The sequence below is a fragment of the Aegilops tauschii genome, chromosome 5, assembly GCF_002575655.3.
Source record: "Aegilops tauschii subsp. strangulata cultivar AL8/78 chromosome 5, Aet v6.0, whole genome shotgun sequence".
Taxonomy (NCBI): Eukaryota; Viridiplantae; Streptophyta; class Magnoliopsida; order Poales; family Poaceae; genus Aegilops; species Aegilops tauschii.
This window is the reverse complement of record NC_053039.3, coordinates 350,505,247-350,528,512: the sequence shown is the minus strand read 5'-3', so window position 1 is coordinate 350,528,512 and position 23,266 is coordinate 350,505,247. Positions and strand designations below refer to the sequence as shown.

At 47.8% G+C, this 23,266-nt stretch overlaps 2 protein-coding genes across 2 annotated transcripts; both read left to right on the top strand.

The window, feature by feature from the left end:
* The first annotated feature begins 7,378 nt into the window (after positions 1 to 7,378).
* Positions 7,379 to 10,616, top strand: LOC109755151 (pentatricopeptide repeat-containing protein At4g30825, chloroplastic). The gene has a single exon (XM_020314036.4). It carries the CDS (start codon positions 7,600 to 7,602, stop codon positions 10,384 to 10,386), a length of 2,787 nt encoding a protein of 928 aa, XP_020169625.4. The 5' UTR covers positions 7,379 to 7,599; the 3' UTR covers positions 10,387 to 10,616.
* Positions 10,617 to 14,000: 3,384 nt separating this feature from the next.
* Positions 14,001 to 19,598, top strand: LOC109755153 (probable folate-biopterin transporter 6). Its single transcript, XM_020314039.4, has 5 exons — positions 14,001 to 14,620; positions 15,910 to 16,166; positions 16,513 to 16,611; positions 17,034 to 17,207; positions 18,643 to 19,598. The coding sequence occupies exons 1-5, from the start codon at positions 14,251 to 14,253 to the stop codon at positions 19,252 to 19,254; spliced, it is 1,512 nt and encodes a 503-aa protein (XP_020169628.1). The 5' UTR covers positions 14,001 to 14,250; the 3' UTR covers positions 19,255 to 19,598.
* Positions 19,599 to 23,266: the final 3,668 nt, after the last annotated feature.

Genomic DNA, 23,266 nt, shown 5'->3' with positions numbered 1-23,266 from the left:
GCTTTTCTTCAAGCACATCGTGAAATTGAGGATGCAACCACTCATGGTCGGCTCCGGGATGATCTAGTAGAGCACCACTGGCAGTTGGATGGGCGGCGGGCCCATGATGTATCTTTGTTTTACTTTTCTATGTCCTATTTGATTCGAACAATTATTGTAATTTGCTCAAACATTGTTGTAATAATTTGAATGATTATTGTTTTATTCTGTGGTGTAATAATAACTAGAATGATTATTGTTATATGTCAAATGTGATGGAATTTGTGATATGTCATATGATGATGTGATATGTAAAATGATAGTTTTAAAAGTTGAGGTTGAGGGTTCTAGTCTTTGCTCCTGTTTTTCAACCCTTAAAAGTGCCAAAAACTGGCACTTCTCAACCCTTAAAACTGTTTTAAGGGTTTGAGGGTTCTACTAGACATGCTCTTACGGGCGGCATCACCAGAGCACGCAGAGAAAAAGGAGAACACAAAATCGCAGATGACGGGCCAGATGTGGGCAACGGCGGCCGCCAGCCCGGTCATAACGTGGCTGCTGCTGCACGCGCACCCGCGCATGGCTGCGGCCAGCACGCAAGCCATCGGCTGCGGCGGCGGTTGCACCCGCGCACGTCCGCGAGGCTGCGGCGGCCGCACGCGCGCACGCCCTAGAGGCCACGGCCTCCGGCCAGCTCGCCCGCGCGGCTGCGGCGGCTGCACGCGCGCTCGCCCGCGAGGCCGCGGCCTCCGGCTGGCACGCGCGGACGCCCGCGACGCTGCTGCTTGTGGCAGTGGGCGTGTCAGGCATGTGTGTAGTGCAGCCCCCGCGGCTCAGCTCCTCTTCAGCGCGCCTCCGGTGATCCTAGCTATGCCCACTGTGTTCGTCCTCGGTCTACGTTGCCCCGTCCGCGTCGAGCAGAAGTAGCCGGAGGAGCACGACGACGCCGCGTCCGCGTCCAGCAGCGCGAACTGCGAGCCGAAGGAGCTGCCAGCCATGGACGAGAGGGGAAATAAAGATGTGGATGACTTGTGGGTCCATATGATTTTGGCTGAGGTGGCAGGAGTGTCCGGCCGTGACCGGGCATCCTCATATTGCCCCAGATTTGAGATGGGTTTGAGATACGTCGGTTAGTCCGAACGTTTAGAATGAAAATAAGGGGTTTGGTTGAGTCAGCTTTTTTTTGACCGGGCACTGACCGGGAGGGCGTTTTGGACGTTTGAGGAAGAAGTAGGGGTTCCGGCTATAGAGCATCTCCAACAGCCGCGCGATATAAGCACCGCGCTGGAAAAATAGAGTTTTTTGCGCGCGCGCAGCCGCTCCGGGCGCTCCAGCGAAGGCGCAAAAAACGCGCGTGCGGCATAAGTGGTTCAATGCGCGGGACGAAACTGTATCGTGCCCCGCTTATTTCGTGCGCCCGCTCCCGCGCGCTGCACTTTCTCCGGCCGCACCGCTTTTGTCCCGCCCGCGCTGCGCGCCGACATCCCCTCACCCCTTCCTACACCCGCGACCCTTCTGACGCCGCCGCCGGTGCTCCTCCAAAATTTCCTATATACATAAAGGTGTACATGGACCAAAATTTCCATCTGAAATCCATATGCAACCTTGCTGTTTCATCACTCCTATCCTAACCTTTCTGTAAAGCCTACGTAGAAAATTAAAGTGTCAACTTCGTGTTCCTATGCACAAAAGGCTGTCGTCCTTTCAACGCCAAACTAGCCTGCTTTAGCACGGTGAAAGGGCACTGGTATGTCACAGAAAATGAAACAATTTGTGCTCTGAACCCATTCAGTAGTACGGGTGAAAAAAATATATGCCCTAACTATACCGTAATTATTTTATGATCAAATGATATACCTAGCTTGTAAACTTGTACATACGTCGAAAAGAACCAGAAAACAAAACACAAATCACATAAAAACAACTAGCATGTACACCTAGAAATTAAATCAATGAGCATAGCTCTAGATTTGTAAATCTATTATCAATCACTAGAAAATTAAAAGCACTATGCTCTAGATCTGTAACATTGACTGGTATTAAGTTATCCAGTTATCGACCAGTCAATGTTCAGGGCAATAATCTACGCTAAAACTCTGTCTAATCCATCCCAATGAACGAACTTGAGGAGGATCAAAATTCGGAAGACTGACTCGAAGAAGGAGCACCATCATCCGTCCAAACGCCGCCCCAGCGAGGACTAAAACCCTACCTATCTACTAGCGGGAGTCGAGACACCAGGATTCTTCTCCCCGCCACCGGCCGCTGAAGCGGCAGGCGGAGGGGAGGCGAATCCATGGGCTCGCCGACGAAGATCAAGGGGAAGAAGGTTCCAAAGTTGCTTTGGGAGAGAGGAAAGAAAAACAATCATGTGCACTTATTTGTATGCATGTTAAAATGTAGGCGTGGGCAATTTTGTGCATTGCACACTATGTTGAAAACGTTGTGCATTTAGGGAATCAATGAACATTTTTATTCCGACAAAAGCATTTGTGATGAAATGCCCCGCTCCTTTTCTAAGAGCATCTACAAACACAATCCTCAAATCCGCTCTAAACGCATGGACGGGTTGCATAGTCAGTGTCGGGATCAAAAAACCCCATCCAACCGGGTGCCCCTTTTCCTGCCTAAATGTCCGGACTGACCGTCATTCCTCATACCTGGCCTACATCTAAGGCGGATATGGGAACGCTCTGGCACGCCCGCCACATATGCCGTGTCAAGCCGGACCCACCCAAATCGTTCAAAAGTACTGCTGGTTTAGATCCACCTCGCCGCGCGAGGCACGCGCTGACTGGCTTAAATAGCCGCGGTGGCGGGTGACGGTAAGCTTCTCTTTTGTTGCATTAGGTCCATCAATTCTTGTTGCGTGAACGAGGTAGCTTGACATTAGATTACATTTCATCAATCGATGATTGTTCATCGAGTGTCAAGTTCATCTCGTATCGCTTATCTATATATGAACTATTGAATCTTAGTATTGAATTTATTCAGTCTACACTAGTTTTGTATCGTTGAATGTATGTTGAATTTGTGTTGTATAATCGTTGTGCATGGATTTGATATTTAGAATTTAGGAAGTGTGGTTAGTTATAGATGTTCTAACATGAGGAGGGGGGCATCGGTCCCCTGGCCTACATATTGGTCTACCAATAAGCACATCTGATCAGTGGTAGAGCCACCTCTTGAGAACTTCGGACAGCCGCCCGGGCTCTGTTCAGGAGTGACCATATATAGAAATTACAGCACAAAACATGAAGTGGTTAACATTTTCTATGGGCAAATGGCCGCCAGTCGGGTGCCTTTGTGCTCATGCTCGGGATGTATGATGTTTGAAATATGCCCTAGAGGCAATAATAAAGTTGTTATTATCATATTTCCTTGTTCTTGATAAGTGTTTATTCTCCATGTATAATTGTATTATCCGGAAAGTCAAATATATGTGTGGATACATAAACAAACAATATGTCCCTAGTGAGCCTCTACTAGACTAGCTCGTTGATTAAAAATGGTTAAGGTTTCCTAACCATGGACATGAGTTGTCATTTAATGACGGGATCACATCATTAGAAGAATGATGTGATGGACAGACCCAATCATAAGCTTAGCACCTGATCGTTTAAATTGCTATAGCTTTGTTAATGTCAAGTATCTATTCCTTAGACCATGAGATTATGCCACTCCCTAATACCGAAAAATGCTTTGTGGGTATCAACCATCACTTCGTAACTGGATTATCATAAATGTGCTCTTCATGTACCTCGGAAAGTACTAGTTGGGTTGCATGGATCAAGACTGGGATTTGTCACTCCATATGACGGAGAGATATCTCTGGTCCCTCTTGGTAATACAACATCCTAAATAGCTTGCAAGAATGTGACTATTGTGCTTAGTCACGGGGATATTGTATTACGAAATGAGTAAAGAGAACTTGCTAGTAATGCTATTAAACTAGGTATGGTGATACTGACGATCGAATCTCGGGCAAATAAAATATTATGAGACAAAGGGAATGGAATACAAAATTATTTCAATCCTCAACATTGTGGTTCAAACCGATAAAGGTCTTCGCCAAACATGTGGAGTCATTATGGGCATCCTCGGCATTGTTGTTTGGTTCGCTTTGTCCGTAAATAGTTCTCGCGTAAAAAAATTCCAATGTTAGTCAAACTCGATACCAGCCAATACCCATCAGAAACAAATGATGTTACTTCGGAGTTTCGGTTATCACTAACCCTAACTCTCTACTTGTGGTTATTTGTCTCATTGTCTTACTTACATTATATTGTGCTTGTTTGTTCCCTTACTAGTTATTCTTGAACTACTACTTGCACTAGAATCATCTTTGCAATTGTTAGGCTCACTTTCATATTCCACATAATTGCCTAAAATTGGTAAGTAGTCATTAAAATTTGCAATTTGACCTATTCACCCCTAGGCCCGTCTCGATCCTTTCAATTGGTATTAGAGCCTTGTGCTCTATTCTTATGGCTTAACCGCCCTAGAGCGAGATGAACTCTTATGGGACCCTAGTAATTATGGCGATTTTGGCTTCTTGGGAGCAAGTAGACACATCACCGGAAGAGGATAAGATATTCTCCTTTGATGATTTGGCTAGAGCACTTGAGAAACAAAAATTTGAACATGATGCTTCTATTGAGGCCGTGGTACAAGCGAAGATGGTCGCATTGATCCCGAATGCTATACCTATTGGTAACCCAAGAAGTATTCCTTGCTTTCACTCCTCCTTTGACCCAACAACCTCCCTTGGGAAATAACTCCACCGATATCCAATGGATTTACCTAGAAGCTAAAATTAAGAAACCTAAGTATAACTTCTATGGTATTCCTCATGTGCTTGATGAGAAGGCAAACTTTGCTCTTTGGAAGGTTGTTATGCAGGATCATCTTAAGTTCACCACCGATGAGATGTGGGATATCGTGGAGACCGACTACTACCTCGTCAACCCAAATGATCTCACACCATCAGAAGTCTATGATAAGCACCTTAACACATCCACATGCGCACTTATAAGGAAGGGCATATCAGATGATCGGAAGAGGCCATATCCTCATCTCACAAGTGCCAAAGAGCTATAGGAGGGCATTGTGAGGTCCAAGACCGGCACCACCTCTCATCAACAAATCCAGTATGAGATAGCCAAGAGTGCATTGCATTACTTTTGCATGGAGAAAGATGAGACTCCCTAACATCTCCATGAGTGCCTCAAGACTCTCGTCGTCGACATTGAGTGCTTTGATTGTGACAAGACTCAAGATGGTTTCACATGATAAAGCAGTATCTTGTGGACAAGTTGTTGACTGCTCTCTCTCCATCATGAAAATATGGTGTGGGACATAAGGTGTGAGTATGGTTTCAAAAGCAAGACTCCCGGTGATGTTATTGCTACATTCCAACAATATGAAGAACACAAGACATCTTGCCATGCAAAGTGCTACATCAAAGCCAAATATTGCCTTGAAGGACAAACAAGTGTATGTTGAGAAACAAAGTGACGAAGAAGAAGATTACGAATATGGTGATGAGATTGACTTGGATGAGTGTCCCTTATATGAAGATATGGTACTCTTTGTGAAGAAGTTTAGCTCGGGAGCCCTCAAGCGAAGATTCCCAAATAAGAGAAGAAATTGCTATAATTGTGATGAGTCGGATCACTTCTCCGAAGCTTGTCCTATGAGAAGAGAGGAGATAAACCAAGATTCCCTAAGAAGACCTTTGTTAAGAAGTTTCCAAACCCCTTGAACTCCAAGCTCCAGAAGAGAGAAGGGAAAGCCATGAGAGAAGGGAAGGTGACTCTGGATCCCCTTCCCTGCCCGAGGGAGTGCTCCTTGTGTGGATCCCCGACAGCGGTCTCCTCTACATGCTGGCATGTTGCGCCTTGTCTAGTATCTCTCCTCGGTTTCCATTAGATTTACTAACCTGAACCCAAAACATTTGGATTTTTTCCATTCTGTTATCATTAACCCCCACGATTTGATTTCAATACCGTTTAACCAAACATATCCCAATGGCTACCTTGATCAGCAGTGCAGAGCCGGGATTTGGGCACGACCAAGGCTAAGGGCATCTCCAACGCTGACCTCCAAACCAGATAACATATATGTCCATGAAACAGTGGGAACTAGTCCGCGAACACTGATACGGCCTACAGGAGTAGGGTGTTTATACCTAATACAAGGCCGTTATTACATAGGCGGTAACTAGCATCTTTTTATGAACTTCTTCTCCTTTATTCATTCATAAGTAAAGTAGCATCGTTTACAAGTAAAGGGATAACCTCATCAGGGCGTTATCCATCCAAACACTCGGAGAAGAAAACCTAGCTAACCTTGCTAGTTCATGAGCTACTCGATTACGATCCCTATTACAATGATCATAAGTGACATGGAAAAAACCTAATGACATGAAATAACAGTCATCTATAATGGATGAAGCGACTGAAGAAGAGTAGCCTTGGCTCAACGCATTCACCACCTCCATGCTATCCGAATTCACTTCAATCTTACTGCATCCGACGCTATCTGAATTCACTTCAATCTTACTGCATCCGACGGTATTAGCAAGATTCAAACCAAACTTCACTGCAATTGCTTATGCTATGAACGAGTCGAAGCAGAGGTCCATCTTTTCATTAGCAGCCGCTATAAATTCCCCCCTATGGTGTCACTATCAAATCCCGCGTCAACGTTTAATTTCACGTAACCATACTTTAGTTTCAGCCAAGCATCTGATCGGACGCGAGCCTTTAGGCTATAAGAGATGGTATAATTTACTACTAAGCCTCCCACTAACATATTGATTTGATATGCGCTTTGAGTTTCTTCGTCATGTGTCAATTTTCGCCTTTCATATCACAAATACCAAACTGTCGTTGCCATTGTTTCTCTGAACTTCGGTAAGCCCAAAACTTGGATTTGTTGTTCTGGAAGGCACAGAAGATGAGCCAACACAAGTTCACCTGCCTTGTCAACTTTCAGTGCCTGTTTGATAACAAGCTCAAGACCAAGCATCATCCACACATCCATTGCCAATTTGCATTCGAACAACATATGTCTTATGTCATCAGGCCCCTGGTTACAGGCGGTAACTAGCGTTTGTGAAACTACACAACCAACATAAAGCATGGATTATTAAAAATTTAATTAATCCTTAATAGTAAGCGCCACGAACCGTGGTGTTTATCCCTTTGCCAGACGGTGAACCAGGGCCAGACACCGCGAATCTTGGCGTCTTCCGTGCAAGCAAAACGCGAGTTAATGGCATATTGAAAATGATCAGATTTAAAAAAGAATGAAAGTAGGGTCAAATTGTGTTATTCTTTCGCTAACGGGTCAAAACGGTATATATAAAATAAAATAAAATCCTCGCCACACCCCTCGCTCGTGCAGCCAAGCCGGCAGCAGCCGCATCTCCAGGTCCAGCGGTTGTCCCTCCTGCATCACCCGCTCTCTATCCGGCAATCCACCCAGAATGCCCACCCCGCGCGCCTACCCAGCCGCCACTCCTCCGCTCTACTGCAGTGGAGTGGAGCTCCAGTCGGAACCCCCATGCCCCCACGCTAGCTGATTGCTTTGCTGCCGGCCGGGAACCCAGCTGAGATGGGGCTGGATTTGGTCGGGTTCAGCTCTCGGGTGCTGCCAACCAGCGTCGGGTACGCCGCGGACCGGCGCCACTCCCGTGGCGGAGCCGCCGCATCCCACGGCTTCCTTGCCTGGAGGAGCCATCCGAGGGCAGCTCTGAAGGACGGCGTGGTTTGCTCTACGGAGGACGGCGGCCGCGCGGAGTCCACGCTGTGCGTGTCCGCTCCGTCTGAAGATGCCAGCCGCACCGGCGGAGTGGCAGCGGATCTTGGCCGGGACATCGCGGACGGCATCACCGCCAGCCAGGCGAGCTCCGCGGGGAGGAAGAAAGGGGGGAGGTTATGGAGGAGACCGCCGGGCGGAGACAAGCCGGCGAGGGCTCCCAGGCGCGCCCCCGTGAGAAAGGATCCACAGGTTCGCAGAGTTCTGGTGAACAATCCCGATGTGAATGCGATTCTGTCCGGCGTCAGCCGGGAGTCCAGCATCGAGGAGTGCAACTCCGTCCTGATCCGTCTGGAGAAGCACAGCGATGTGAAGGCCCTCGACTTCTTCGTGTGGATGAAGGCCAACGGGAAGCTCGAGAGGAACGCCGACGCCTACCGGCTGGCTCTCCAGGCCATTGCCTGGAAGGAGGACTGGAGGAGGGCCGAGCTGTTGCTCCACGAGATGGTCGCTGTTTCGGGTTGCCGGCTCGATGCCCGGGCGTTCAACGGGCTGATGTATGTCTGTGCCAAGAGGAGGCTTGCTGATTGGGGAACAAAGTGGTTTCATGTGATGCTGGAGAGGGAGGTGCAGCCGAATGTGTCCACATTTGGTATGCTCATGGGCCTTTACCAGAAGACTGGGAGCCTCAAGGAGGCCGAATTCGCTTTCGCGAAAATGAGGGAATGCAATGTCAAGTGTGTCAATGCTTACTCAGCCATGATAACTCTGTACACGCGTTCACGCCTTTTCGATAAGTCCGAGGAGGTTATCACATTGATGAAAGATGATGGGGTTGTTCCAAACATGGAGAACTGGTTAGTGCAGCTAAATGCTTACAGTCAGCAGGGCAAAATGGAAGAAGCAGAATTGGTGTTGCAGTCCATGGAAGATGGAGGTGTTTCCCCAAATGTTGTGGCATGCAATACTGTGATTACAGGGTATGGAAAGGTTTCTGAAATGCAAAAGGCGAAGGAAGTGTTCCACAGACTTGAGAGTTCAGGTTTAGCTCCCGATGAAACAACTTATAGATCAATGATAGAAGGTTTTGGTAGAGCAGATAAACACCAAGAGGCAATTTCGTATTACAAGAAGCTCAAGAGTTCCGGTTTTCAACCAAACGCGTCCAACTTCTACACGATGATTAACTTAATAGCAAGGCATGATGACAGTGAAAGCGCGGCTGAAATTCTTAGGGACATGAGGGCAGCAGGCTGCCAGTGTTCATCTATTGTTACTATTCTTGTCCGGGCATACGGAACAGTCGGGAGGATGCATAAGGTTCTACCAATTCTGCAATCATGCTTCTACAAGAAGGTTTTGTATGATGCTACCTCATGCTCTATTTTAGTAACAACGTTTGTTCAAAATTCTTTATTAGAAGAAGCTCTTTGTGTTTTGCGTGAAAAGAAGTGGAAAGATTCTGATTTTGAAGACAATCTGTATCATATCTTGATATGTTCTTGCAAAGAGGCTGGCAGTTATGAAGATGCTGTAAGGATATACAGCCAGATGCCAGAATCCCGAACGCATCCAAATCTCCGCATTTGCTGCACTATGATTGATGTTTTCAGCATCATGGAGAGATTTACTGATGCTGAAACCTTGTACCTTGAGCTGAAGGCTTCAGCTTGTGTTCTTGACATGATTGCTTATAGTGTAATTGTGAGGATGTATAATAAAGCTGGGAGACCAGAAGATGCTTGCTCAGTTCTGGAAGATATGGATAAACAAAAGGAAATAGTTCCTGATAAATACCTTTTTCTTGACATGCTTCGGACTTACCAGAAATGCGGCCTGCTCGAGAAGTTGACTGATACATATTATCGGATACTCAAGAGCGAGGTTGAATGCGATGAAGCCATGTATAACTGCATTATTAACTGCTGTGGCCCAGCGATACCAGTCGACGAGCTCTCGAGAATTTTCGACGAAATGATTCAACTAGGACACCTGGCCAGCACTGTCACCCTGAATGTGTTGCTAGATATATATGGAAAAGCTGGGCTTTTCAACAGGGCTGAGAAGGTGTTTAGCATGGCCCGGAAGCAAGGACTGGCAGATACCATATCATACAACACTATCATCGCGGCGTACGCGCAGAGCGGGAATTACCGCAGCATGAATTACTTTGTCCAAAAGATGCAGGACGCAGGGTTTCCGGTTTCTCTCGAGGCGTACAATTGCATGCTGAATGCCTATGGAAAGTCAGGCCAGCTGGAGGAGTTCTCTGCTGTTCTGCAGAAAATGAGGAGAGCAAGATGCGACTTCGACCACTACACTTACAATATTATGATGAACATATATGGGAGAAAGGGTTGGATCGAAGGCGTCGCCTACGTTCTTTCGGAACTAAAGAGCCGCGGCGTTGAGCCAGACCTGTACAGTTACAACACATTGATAAAGGCTTACGGGATAGCGGGAATGCCCGAAGATGCTGTCAAGCTGATGCAGGAGATGAGGATCAAAGGTATCAACGCTGATCGAGTGACGTATACTAACCTCATAGCAGCTCTACAGAGGAATGAGAATTTCCTAGAGGCGGTCAAGTGGTCCCTCTGGATGAAGCAAACAGGAGTTGTAGGCGTCGGAGCTCGACCATAATGTGCCTTGAGCATTCAGGGTTTGGTTGCACATAACACTGCGAAACACGGCCATTGTTCTCTTGTATCGAGTACATATATATATATTGATATATAGTGCCATTTGTATAGAGCAGCATAGCTGATTGCCGATTGTAAATCTGCCATTAGTGCCATGACAAGGGGTTGAAAACTTGTGATGATGGATCAGAGAAAGTCAATAAGAAATCCAATTCGGATGTGTTTTGTGCTTCTCCTGTTATTCAGAAAGTCTCATGTGGTTTCTCCCGCCTCTACCTTTATTCGGGCAGAAATTTGCCTGAATGTCTGCATATTTTGTTTTAGAATAGGGGATCTGCTAGATGAGCAAACATCATTTCCCTAAAAAATGTAAAGGAAATGGGATAGGGAATTTTTTTCTTCTTTTCGAAACAGGATAGGGAGAAAATTTTGGAGTTTTCAGATAGGGGATCTCCTTAGACCCAACAGCCCATGAACCATCAAGTAGTTCATGAACCAAGCATTCGGAACACATGAGTATTGTACAATCTGTTATTATTTCTACCGGCTGGCAGCAGTTTTGGCCACTACTTTTGTAGAAGTAGTTAATCATCCAATCTTTGACCTTGAATTTAATTTTCCAGTGCTCACGCTGAGGATCTGTATGCCACTCTACGACGATCTGGAGAGGATCTATTGTTCTGGCTGCAAAAATGCTGTCAAGCAGGCCCTTCTAAGAGCATCTCCAGCCGCCCCTGAATAGGCCCTCCAGGGCGCTTTTTTTAGCGCCGGCGCCGAAAAAACGGCCCAGCCGCACCTCCAGATCCTCGTTTTTCGCTGGTTTGGGCCGAAATTACAACCGGCGAACCCAAGCCGAACCCAGCGCATCGGGGGTCGTCCGGGGGCACCTGCTGAAGCAAAAAGGCTGGGCCCGCGCTGTCGGCGACACCGGCCCATTTTCCCATCGTTTTTCCTTTCCCTCCATTTTCCCATTGCCGACCCCCTTCTCCCCCGCAGCTCTCGCCATTCCCCCCGGATCCGCTCACCATGCCGCCGAAGAAATATGCGCCCCCTCGCCTAGCCATCGATTCCGTCCAGCCAAAGCAGAGGAAGCCGAGGGTGCCGATGTCAAGGCCCCCGAGCTTGACGAACGCCCAGTGGAAGGCCGACGGTCACCACCGAGCGGCGGTCACCACCGATCGGCGGAACAGGCTCAACATGAAGAAGGCCAGGGACGCGGCGGCGGCGGAGCAGGAGGAGGCGTCTCGCACGGGGATGGCAAACTTTCCGTCTCAACAGGCTGACCAGTGCCTACAAGGCGCGTGGGGGAGCCAGCAGAGCATCGCTCGCCGGCCAACTTCTCGCCGCCACTGTGGGGGTATGCGCCCTCGCCTAGCTACGTCGACGGCGACGCGCATGGCGGCTTCAACCCCAACATCACATTCCTGCATGCCGCGGCGCCGCGCGCGTCCCCCCGTCTTCAACCCCGACCCGCGCGCGTCCCCCGCCTTCAACCCCGACCCGCGCGCACCTACTCCCCCCCCCCCCGTCTTCAACCCTGACCCGCGCACTCCCTCCCTCGCATTCACCGTCGGCCTCAACACCCAGTTCAGCTACTCGCCGCCGACATACTCAGTCTCGCCTGCGCCGACTCTGCGCCGTGGGGCCCTACCCTTCACACATGGCTCGGCGCCACAGTTCAGCAGCACTGGCGCCGATATGGACGAGATCATCACGAGCGGCTCGGTCGCCGCTGCTTCGTGCCCCGGATTCTGCACGCAAGAAGAAACGCTGGATACCGCCATCAACATGGAGGATGAGCACGACGATGCCGAGGAGGAGGTGGAGGAGGAAGAACCGGCGGAGCCAACGCCCAAAGGGAGAAAGAAGAAGCGGGCGACCACCGCCAGCCGGGCGAGCCTCGTGTCAAGTGGACGGCCAAGGAAGACGAGTGCCTCGCCGAAGCATGGAAGACCGTCAGCATCGACCCGATCACCGGCGCGAATTAGAACGCCGGCACGTACCGGAGGAGGAGCAAGATGGCATTCGACGAGCGCAAGTTGGTCGATCCCGACTTCGTCAACATCCACAAGGATCGCGGTGAGAAGGCCATGACGAACCATTGGGGGACCATCCAGCAGGTCTGCAACAAGTGGCATGGGGTTCAAGAGGAGGTCATGGCTCACCCGGAAAGCGGCGCCAACTTCGAGCGTCGGGTATGGCCATCGCTCGCCGGCCCAGTTCTTCGCCTACACTTGTTCTTCGAATGTGCAAATGCTTCGGATGTTCGACATGTTTCGCCAGGACAATAACAACCAAGAGTTCAAGTTCCTTCATGTGTTCACCAGAATCGAGTCGTGTGAGAAATGGACAGAATACCGGCTCGCTCTAGCCAAGGCCAAGGACGGTGTCTACAACCCGGACGCGCCTGCCTCGGCGATGGAAGAAGGGCGCCCTGATGGCAACAAAAGAGCCAAGGCAGCGAGGGACGCGACACCCGCTGCCGAACGGCTGCAATCGTCGATCGAACAGTGCATCGCTGATACCAAGAGCAATGCCGTCAAGAGGGAGGAGAAATCCGAGGCGAGGTGGTCGACGTTGATGCGAAGCAGGATGTCAAGCTCGACCTTCTCAGGACCAACATCGCCGCGAAGAAGAGGAACACCGACCTGGCATTCCTGATGGGGGCAGACATGTCGACGATGGACGAGCATGTGAAGGCGTGGTACCTGGTGGAGCGCGGCCTCATCTTGAACCAGATGTCGGGACTAGCGGCAACCACTGCCCTTACGCCCACGTCCACGACTATGCCTACGCCTACGTCAACGCTGATGCCAAGCACTGAAGTTGTGCCCACAATGCCTACGCCAACGCCGACAACGAGCACTGAAGCTGTGCCCACAACGCCGACGCCAACGCCGACCTCGGCCAGCCCTACGACAGAGGAGCCTACCGTTTGAGTTCCATGTCTATGGTTCCTACCCTTTTGATCGCCGGACTTTGGCTATGTTCGATCGCCGACCTGTGACATGATGATTGTCGAACTTGTGTCGTTTTTTGGTAGCGGGAAACAGAATTTTGAATTTTGTTGCGTTTGGGGGCCGAAACCTGGGGGCGCGGCTGGAAACTCGACGCCCCCAAGCCGAAAAAACCACCGACGCAAACACCCAAAGCCCTTCGCCGAATGCACTGGGGCGCCAAACGGCTAAAGATGCTCTAACGGATTGGGGCACCATGTTGTATCATTTATCTGCGAGAATTTAGCTTATCTTCTGATATTTTTTGGGGGCTGCTCCCCTTGTAATCTTTCTTTTTCTTGACCCTATGTAACTACCTGAATGTTGTCATCTCTCCCTGGCTAATATAAGTTCAGGCTCCCAGCCCGTCGTAGTATCCCGTCAAAAAATTTAATTTTCCAGTTTGGATAGTTACCGGTTAAAGAAGTCGCAGTTAATTACTGGTCAATTTGTGGCGAAAAGATGGCGCCACATGTCAGCACTGGTGAACGCACTCCCTGCTCTCAAGTCTCAACCTTTGAAGAAATTGAAGATTCACAATGGATTTGGTCAATTCGTGATGAAAATTGTACACCACAGGTCAGCCATACTCGTTACCAGTCAACACCTACCCCTGCTCAAGTGCTCAGATGAGCTGAGCTTCACCTTCACCTCCCCAACGCCACCACTTCCTCGGTCCGAGCGTCCAAGATCACGTCTTCACCACTCCCTCGCCATAAAGAAACCCGAATGCCGAGCTCCTTTCCATCACTCAACTCCATCTCCGCAGTCGCTCGCACGTGACGCGAGCGCGCGGCCCCATGCCCGCCCCCTAGCCCGCGCCGCGACCCCCCGCCGAGCTCCTCCGTCAAGGGATCCGACGAGGACCGATGCTGGAGGAGGAGCACGGGGCCATGGGGGCGGACGGCCTCGCCGGCAGCGCGCCGGAGCGGGGCGGCGGGTGGGCGGAGGCGGCGCTGGAGCCGGTGCGGTGGGTGCGGATGCTGTGCCGGGAGCTGGGCGCGACGTTCGTGGCCGGGGTGGTGCTGGTGTACGGCCTCAACCAGGGGTTCGCCGGCTCCTTCTTCCGGGTGGCGTCCGACTACTACTGGAAGGACGTGCAGCGGGTGCAGCCGGCCACCGTGCAGTTCCTCTCCATCTTCTTCCACGTCCCCTGGGTCCTCAAGCCCCTCTGGGGGGTCATGACCGACGTCTTCCCCGTCCGAGGCTACCGCCGCCGCCCCTACTTCGTCTTCTCAGGTCAGTCATCCATGAATGATGAATCCATCCACCTCTCCCAACTCATGGATGAGACTCGACATTTGCTTTAGCCTGTATAGATAGATGTTGTTACTTGCCGGAGCCCGGAGGTACCTCCTTCTTCGTGTTCATACAGAATTTGTTGTAGTGGGTAATGGCATGCTAATTGTGTTCTTGGTGGAGGGTCTTTCGAACACTGCTGTCGTCTTAACTGAAAACAAGCGCACGCCGACCCCGTTTGAGGCCGAGAGCGGTTGGGCAGCTTATATGACAGAATTGTGGATGAAATTGTGTTAGCTCAACTGCGACGTGGAGTAGGTTCAGATATTTGAGTATGCCTGCATTTTTCTTACTATTGCTGGCTTGATCTGTTTTGGAACAAGCTGTTGATTTGCCCTTACTGTGGGGGCATAGACTAGACTGTTTGGTATATATCGCTGTCAGCCTCTTAGTTAATTCATTGTGGCGGCATGTCTGTACATGAATTGCATTGTTTCTAGGCACTTGTGCCAGGGTGGTCCAATAGTAGAAACATTTACATAAATTTATTTATTTTTAAAGAAACATTTTTTAATTTCAGGGTGGTCCATGGACCACCCTGTCCACCCCGTAGCTACGCCACTGTCTATAACTTGGGACACCTTGCAACTTTTCATCTGTGCAATGGTATCGCATTTGATTTTATTTATTATCCACTAATAAGGACTGATTATATTACAAAAGCCGATGATGCGGGTAAAAATGCCTGAGGACGAAACAACATAGGCTAGAAATTGTTACAGAAAATATAAAAACTAGCACTAAATTTAGTGGTCCCCTATTAAGTATCAACAAGGACCAGTGGAAATATGCAACACATTTAATTTTTATACTAGATGAGAAAGTGTCCTAAACCATATGCTGTGAGATATGAGGAGCTCATGTAAGGTACTTCCACGCCAGAGATATTTGGGGTGTACTATGACACTGTTAGTCTGACACAAGTCGAATAACCCGAAGTTGCATAGCTGTTATGATAATAAACTGGCAGAACTGGTGAATTCTGAATTTTCCACCAAACAATCTACATGCTTTATTAGAAGTTCTGCATCTGTTATTGTTTCAAATTGCATAGAAGTATCGTAAGTCCTAACATTTCAATGCTCTTACAAGGGGTTGCTGTCCAGTAACCTCTGTTGTGTCCTTTACTTACAAGTTACAAGTGCTTATAAGCGTTCATCATTGATATTTGCCACAAGCCCACAATTATGGACGTGATTGAAAAATCCGCTCTTTTTTTGTGGTTGTAGGAATGCTTGGAATGTTTTCAACTGCTATTCTTGCCAGTGTTGGACTATCAGTGACTTCTGCAGTAGTTTGCTTCGTGGGAATCTCCACAGCAGTTGCCATTGCTGATGTTACAATAGATGCATGCATTGCAAAGAACAGTATTGACAAGCCAGCATTGGCCCCAGACATGCAGAGCCTTTGTGCATTCTCGTCGTCGCTAGGTGCACTTATTGGGTATGCTACAAGTGGCATGTTTGTCCACCATCTAGGAGCACAGGTAAACCACAGTCCAAATTCTTGAAGCTTATTTAATTGTTAGTTTCATTTTTTCGATAATGCTATCTGGCTGACGTTCCTAAGGAAGGGGATGGAAAACGAACGCTGTTTGCTGGCAGTTTTAGTTGTGACACGAGATCAAACATGGCAGTTTTTGCTCAAAATTTCCTTCTTCCCAGAAACTGCCATGCTGTTCTGAAGAAACTGCTAACCCCCACACAACTAAAACTGCCATCTAACGTTCGCTACCACCCCCTCCCAGCGAATGTTCGCCAGGTAAGAGGATCCCATTTTTTATGCTGCTTGACTGAGAAACTAAATTTTGCATGCATTCTGATTTAATATAGGGTGCATTAGGTGTGATGGCTTTACCTCCTACTATGTTGGTTTTCCTAGGATTTTACATATATGAGCTGAAAATGTATCAGCATAACATGAAAGAGAAGGTACGTTGATCAGCAATCTTATTCCACCTACTGCTTCTTTTGCTCCAAACTCATTAAATTTGTTTCTTGATGTCTGTATGTGAGTGAACAGGATAGTCTATCATTCTATCTAACACCATTCATGTTAACTGGCTTGGGTAAGCTGGGTGCATTTATAGTTTTATACATTATTCTCCTGGAATTGTACCATATTAGCAAATTTAAGTTAATATGAACCTGATGTTTAAGTGACTGGAAATCTTCAGATATCTTGTTTGAGGAAAATTATACCCTTCTCAAATGAATTATAGCTGAACCTAGACAGTGAACTGAGGAAAGTGTACTTGCACTGTTGCACATGTAGAAAATAAGAATCTAACAATGAAAGGAACTGCGCAACTTCCAATTTTTTTGCTTCTTACTGAAATGCTAATCAAATGCAGGTTTTGAACAAGGTTACTGTGGCAGTTAAAGGGATGGTTCAGACAATAAAGTATCCAGTAGTGTGGAAACCATCTCTTTACATGTTCCTTTCGCTGGCCCTCAGTATCAGCACTCATGAGGGGCAGTTCTACTGGTACACTAACAAGGAACCGCCTAATCCTGGATTTTCACAGGTAGAACTTTTGTTTATGACCTGCTTAATGCTAGTGCTTACTACTAGGCTTGTTACAGAAAACAAAGGAAGTCTTGATAAAATGATCTGCATCTTAGTAGCTCGGCTCACCAGATCGCCACTCTCCATGAGCCAGATATATACATACTGCAGGTTTGGGGACATCCTATAAAATTGGAACAATAAAGAGAAGATTAGGATGCCCTGCGCAAAGATATACTCCCTCTGTTCCTAAATATTTGTCTTTTTAGAGATTTTAACAAGTGACTACATACGGATCAAAATGAGTGAATCTACACTCTAAAATATGTCTATATACATCCGTATGTGGTAGTTCATTTGAAATCTCTAAAAAACAACATAGCATTAAAATCAAATGTCTTCTTAACTTTTCAGACATTTAACTTTGCAATTGATATTAGATAAAAAGTTTCTTCAGTGCATGCTTGTTTGTAGCTACTGCAGTCTAAAATTCCTTCTTAACTTTCTTCAGAATATGGTTAACTAAAAGTCACAGTCTGTCAATATTTTCCAAAAAATTAGGTTGATGGAGGAAGTAGCTTAGTCATCCATTATCTGAAAAGTTATCTTACTCATCTAGGTAAAGCGGGTGCGTATTGACTTTCGGAAAATTAAAGAAATACCAATGGGATTTGATTTGTCTATTGTCACACTGGAGTTGATTGGATCACAACACAATATGGCCCTGGAATTTAAAATACTTCTGCTCCAAGAAGATTTTTACAAAAATATAACATGCAACAATAAATTCCTTGCTTAGCATCTTCCATCTCATGAGGCTTTTCTCTTTTTTTTTTCGAATGAATGAATTTAAAATCACTTCTTATCTTTTATCAAATATCGCCACTGTTTTCTATCCAAAGGATATCAATAAAATACTAGAAGTGCCTGAGCGGCAAAACTACGAAAAGGTTGAAAAAAAATAGAGAAGACTGAGATCTTGCGCGTCAATCACTCTCAGACAACTGAATATAACACAATCAAGATCTATCAGAAAGGCGAGCTAGATAAAAAGGTGCCTACCTTCAAATCTTGGAATCTAGGTTGCAGCCATGCATTTCCTGATCCCACAATCTTGCTTGTTCCACAATGATGTCCCCAATGTCAAAAAGATTCCTTGCCAGGATAAAGTACATCATTCCAACAACAAAAAATATCTTTCAGCTCTTAAACGGTAGCGCATAGTCTCCATGTTCAAGCATTGCCTCTAATAATGTAGTGTAGTAAACTTTACGGGGCATGCATGTTTGGAACTCTGGAGTTTCAGAGTAAGCAGTTGAATTACAGAAACCAGTTGTTCCAGACTGGGCTAAAGGTTTATGATTTAACACGACTGAAAAAAATGACGGCACATTGAGTTTTAGAGTGAACTGTCCAGAGTGTTGATCATCTGGCCTTCATCTCCATGCATGCAGGAATTTGTGGGGATGGTGCACGCCGTCGGCGCGGTGGCGTCCATGGTGGGCGTCCTGATCTACCACAAGAACCTCAAGGACTACCCGTTCCGGAGCATCCTCTTCTTCGCCCAGCTCCTGCACGGCGCCTCCGGCCTCCTCGACCTCACCTTCGTGCTCCGGTGGAACCTCGCGCTCGGCGTCCCGGACGCGGTCTTCGTCACCCTGGAGGAGTGCGTCTCCCGGGTCGTCGGCCGCGTCCGGCTGATGCCGATGATGGTCCTCAGCACCAAGCTCTGCCCGCCGGGCGCCGAGGGCACCTTCTTCGCGCTGCTCATGTGCATCGACAGCCTCGGCATGCTGGTCGCCAAGACCGGCGGCGCCTTCGTGCTCCGGGCCCTGCACGTGACGAGGACCGATTTCAGCAACCTCTGGCTCGCCGTGCTGCTGCGGAACCTGCTGAGGCTGTCCGCGCTGGGCGCCATCTTCCTGGTGCCCACCGCCGACCAGACCGACGTGCTGCTCCCGCAGGACCTCCTCAGCTCCGGCTCCCCGGCGGCTGCCGCCGGCGACGAGGAAGAGAGGTTGTTGCAGCTCGGGAAGCTCACTTCTCACACTGACGACGATGTATGATCCGCACAGGTACTATATTGCGCGCACACACGCACGAAGAAAGAAACAAAGAAAGAAAGGAAAGGAAGGGAAATAGAAGTACTCCCTCCAATTCAAATTAATTGACGCGGTACAATTGTAGGGAGTAATACAGTACTCATACTTATCCACTACAAAGATGGCGCCATGCAGCTCCGATACCACTGCACAAATTAGTATGTTTCTTTTCAATATGGAACATTTTTTTCGTGGAAATTAGGGGGGCTCATTCGGTGGCAAAATGGCATCATTGTTGGACCGCAGCCTTGACGGGAAAATCTTATTGAGGTGATATATGATCAGATTTTATTATTTAGCTGTAACAACTTAGTCCTGATAAGTGATCCAAATCTCTCTTATCACTCTCGATCAATAGCTAATATGCACAATACAGGGACGTGGAGTATCTGATCCCGAGCTCAAATGCATCATTGTGAACAGTAAAACTAAAAAATAGTAAAAAAATAAAAACTTCTGTTTTTTTGGTAAACTTTGACAAATGTTTTGTATGCTTCTGAAATTTCAGCACGAAATGACATTCGTGGAAGCCGTGAAACGATTTCCACGAACGTCATTTCGTGCTCAAATTTTGCGGGCATACAAAACATTTGTCAAAGTTTACCACAAAAATAATTCAGAATTTTTTGAATTTGTTTACTACTTTTACTATTTTACTGTTCACAAGGGTGCATTTGAGCTCGAGATCAGAATAGAACTTTTGACAATACATGATGAAATACAAAGGAATACAATGTTATCTTTGGGCGTCCATTCACTCATAGGCAGAAGTTGAGTACAAACATCATAACCCTAATTCGTAATCCTTACTCATCCTTATAAATCCTGCAAAATGATACATTGTAGTCATAAGGATCAATACATTGAATGTGAATGTATTGGCAAATCACACCCAAGGTGTTATAACAGGCCTAACATCTACATGCTGGGTCGTGGCATTGTGAAAAGCTCTAAGTTTCATTTTGCATAAATCATTTTAGTTCTACTTTTTTTTGCGAGAAAATTTCCAATCTATTCATCTTCAATCATGGCAGTACAATGAATACCAGAAATAATAGAAACTACATCTAGATCCGTAGACACTGAAGCAAGCCGAAGGCGCGCCGCCGTCATCGCCCCTCCATCGCCGGAGTCGGGCACAGTTTGTTGTAGTAGACAGTCGGGAAGTCGTCGTGCTAAGGCCCCGTAGGACCAACGCACCAGAACAGCAACCGTTGCAAATGAAGAATAACGTAAATCAGAAGGATCCAACCCGAAGACACACGAACGTAGACGAACAACGATGAGATCCGAGCAAATCCACCAAAGATAGATCCGCCGGAGACACAACTCCACACGCCCACCAACGGTGCTAGACGCACCGCAGGAACAGGGGCTAGGCGGGGAGACCTTTATTCCATCTTCAGGGAGCCACCACCGTCTCATATTCCTGAGCAGGACACAAACCCTGGCAAAACTGAAAGAAACGACTAAAAACGGAGCCCTCCCGCCGGCCCTTGCCGAGACCCACCTCGCTCCCATGGCCCTACGGCCACCGGAGAGGAGGCGGACCTGCGGTGGCGCCGACAGGAGTCAGAAACCCTAGCTTTTGTGTGGAGGAGGAGGAGGGAGCGGCTAGGAACAAAGGTTACCATTCATTTTACTTCTACTTACTAGGCAAGTCTTCATCTTTAGTTGATCTACCGTCAAGTTGGACCCCCTCCAACTTAACTCACCATGAGAGCCTCCAAGGATCATAGATTTTATGGTTGTTGCCATGAGAGCCCCCAGGGATACCGTGATTTTACTTAAGCCCATTTCATTATTTATACGTTGAGGTGATATGATCTTCTAGAGGTTCTAGGTCCAGTTGCTCAAAGTCGTCCATAACCGAGAACACGACTAGTCGATTAGTTTAGCACTCATCAGAGATTTGTGTAGTTTACCTGCATGACCTAGTCAACCATCTTGCCACTAAACTCTAGTGTAGAGTAGCCATGAAAGACCGAGTGTCGGTACAAAAACCGACATACCTCGGGTATGGGGCCCCGAGCTGTGGATCTCGGATCGATGTGTAACAGGAGACAAAGGGGACAATATTTACCCAGGTCTGGGCCCTCTCGAAGAGGTAAAACCCTACATCCTGCTTTGATTATATTGATGATGATGTATCAAGTACAGGCTTGATCTACCTCGAGATAGTATGTATTCTAACCCTAAGGTATGTAATGATTGTGAATCTAGCCTCTACGGACTAAACCCCTCAGCTTATATAGACGCTGGGGGTATCTAGGGTTACATATGGTCGGTTCGCCAGCTAGGGATACACATGTACACAACCGAGGCAATTCTTGAAGTGCACGTCAAGTCTTCGACATAGTTCATCTTGATCGCTCCGAAGTTTGAGGCTTCCGGAGTCCTTCCTTATTAGAATGGTGGGCCATAAGCTCGACCCGTGGGCTATGGACAACTAGGTTGGTATCCCCTAGTCTAGGACACCGTCAGTAGCCCCTGAACTTGTCTTCGGAGCCGAAATCAGCAATCTTCGGCTTCGGCAGGCGAGTTCCTCTACCTTGTCAGCACACCTTCAGTCTTCTCATCTCGGGAGGCCAAGGTCTTCTACACTCCGAACATGCCTCTGGCAACTTGGTCCCACCGCACAGGGTCCCATATGATGAAAATGATTCCTTCATTTGCAGGCCGTCTAGGGAACCAACCGCTTTAAGACCAAACGTCGAAACATCGCTTTTTCTCTATTTAATAGATACGCAATTCGAAGCCACGACGAAGACGTGCATCCCAGATCTCCCCTTGCTAAACTCGAAATCCTTTCCAAAACTCCAGCCTGAGCTTCAGCAATGGCGACCGAAGCTGGCTTGTCAGCGTGTCCCCATGGCCCCCTCAAAGGCGACTAGGGAGCTGCTCCATTTCCGCTTCCGAATAAACCAGCTAGACACCCAGGGCTCTCTGCCCGATTATGATCTTACTTCCACTCGCCCTGGATTAATATCCATTAATGGGCAGGCGCATGTAGACAACCACCCCACTCCGCAAGGAGAGGAGAGGGTATTTGTCGTGGACTTAACACGACAGATGCCCTAGCAAAAGGACTTAGGTGTGGAGCCATCGCAACTAGGTTAGCTTAAAGGGGTTGAACGGGACAAAGGACACAAAGAGTTTACCCAGGTTCGACCCCTCTCAATGAGGTAAAAGCCTACTCCTGCTTTAGGTTGTATTGCTTGGGTTTCGATTACCAGGGAGCGAATATGCTTGACCTAGTTCTCGATCGATTGTTTCTTGAGTTAACCCGCCGCCGGGTCACCCCTTTATATACAGGTTGATGCCCGGCGGCTTACAGAGTCCCGGCAGGCTCACACAAACGTGACCTGCTCGGTTTCTAACTAAGCTTGCCTTACAGAACAAGTTAAACATATGGCGGCTCACCCCTTTGGGCCTCAAGTCGCCTCCGGGTTTTGGGCCTTCAATAGGCTCGCTCCATGAACCGCCATCTTCATGTCTTCTTGGACCTTATCGAGCCTCTTCGTCTTTAAGTCGCCAATGGCATGACCCGGCACCTCCTGGATGGGTCATACCCAGTAGTTACATCCCCAACATTAGGCCTCAGGTTGATTTGAACTGGTTCACATCAATCTTCATCACTTGACTTAGCAGAATCTTCTTTTGTCAATTCTTTACTATTTCATTGTAAACCGCCATGACGTCACATTTCAGAATCGTGTTCACCCGCCATGACATCATTGCGCATTAACTTCACACAAAGCCCAGGACATCTCAACAGATCTTTATCTTAATGGACCTCCCAAAAATCGAGGCGTCCACATAGCCACATAATCATTTTTCGGCCTCCTCAATTCCCGTGCACGCCATCTATCCACTGCCTTATAAATAGGGGCAGGGGGTCCTTCTTTTCACCTTTTTCCTTGCCCCCTCGTCTTCATCTTCCTCCTTGCGACGCCTCAGCAAACCCCGAGCTCCG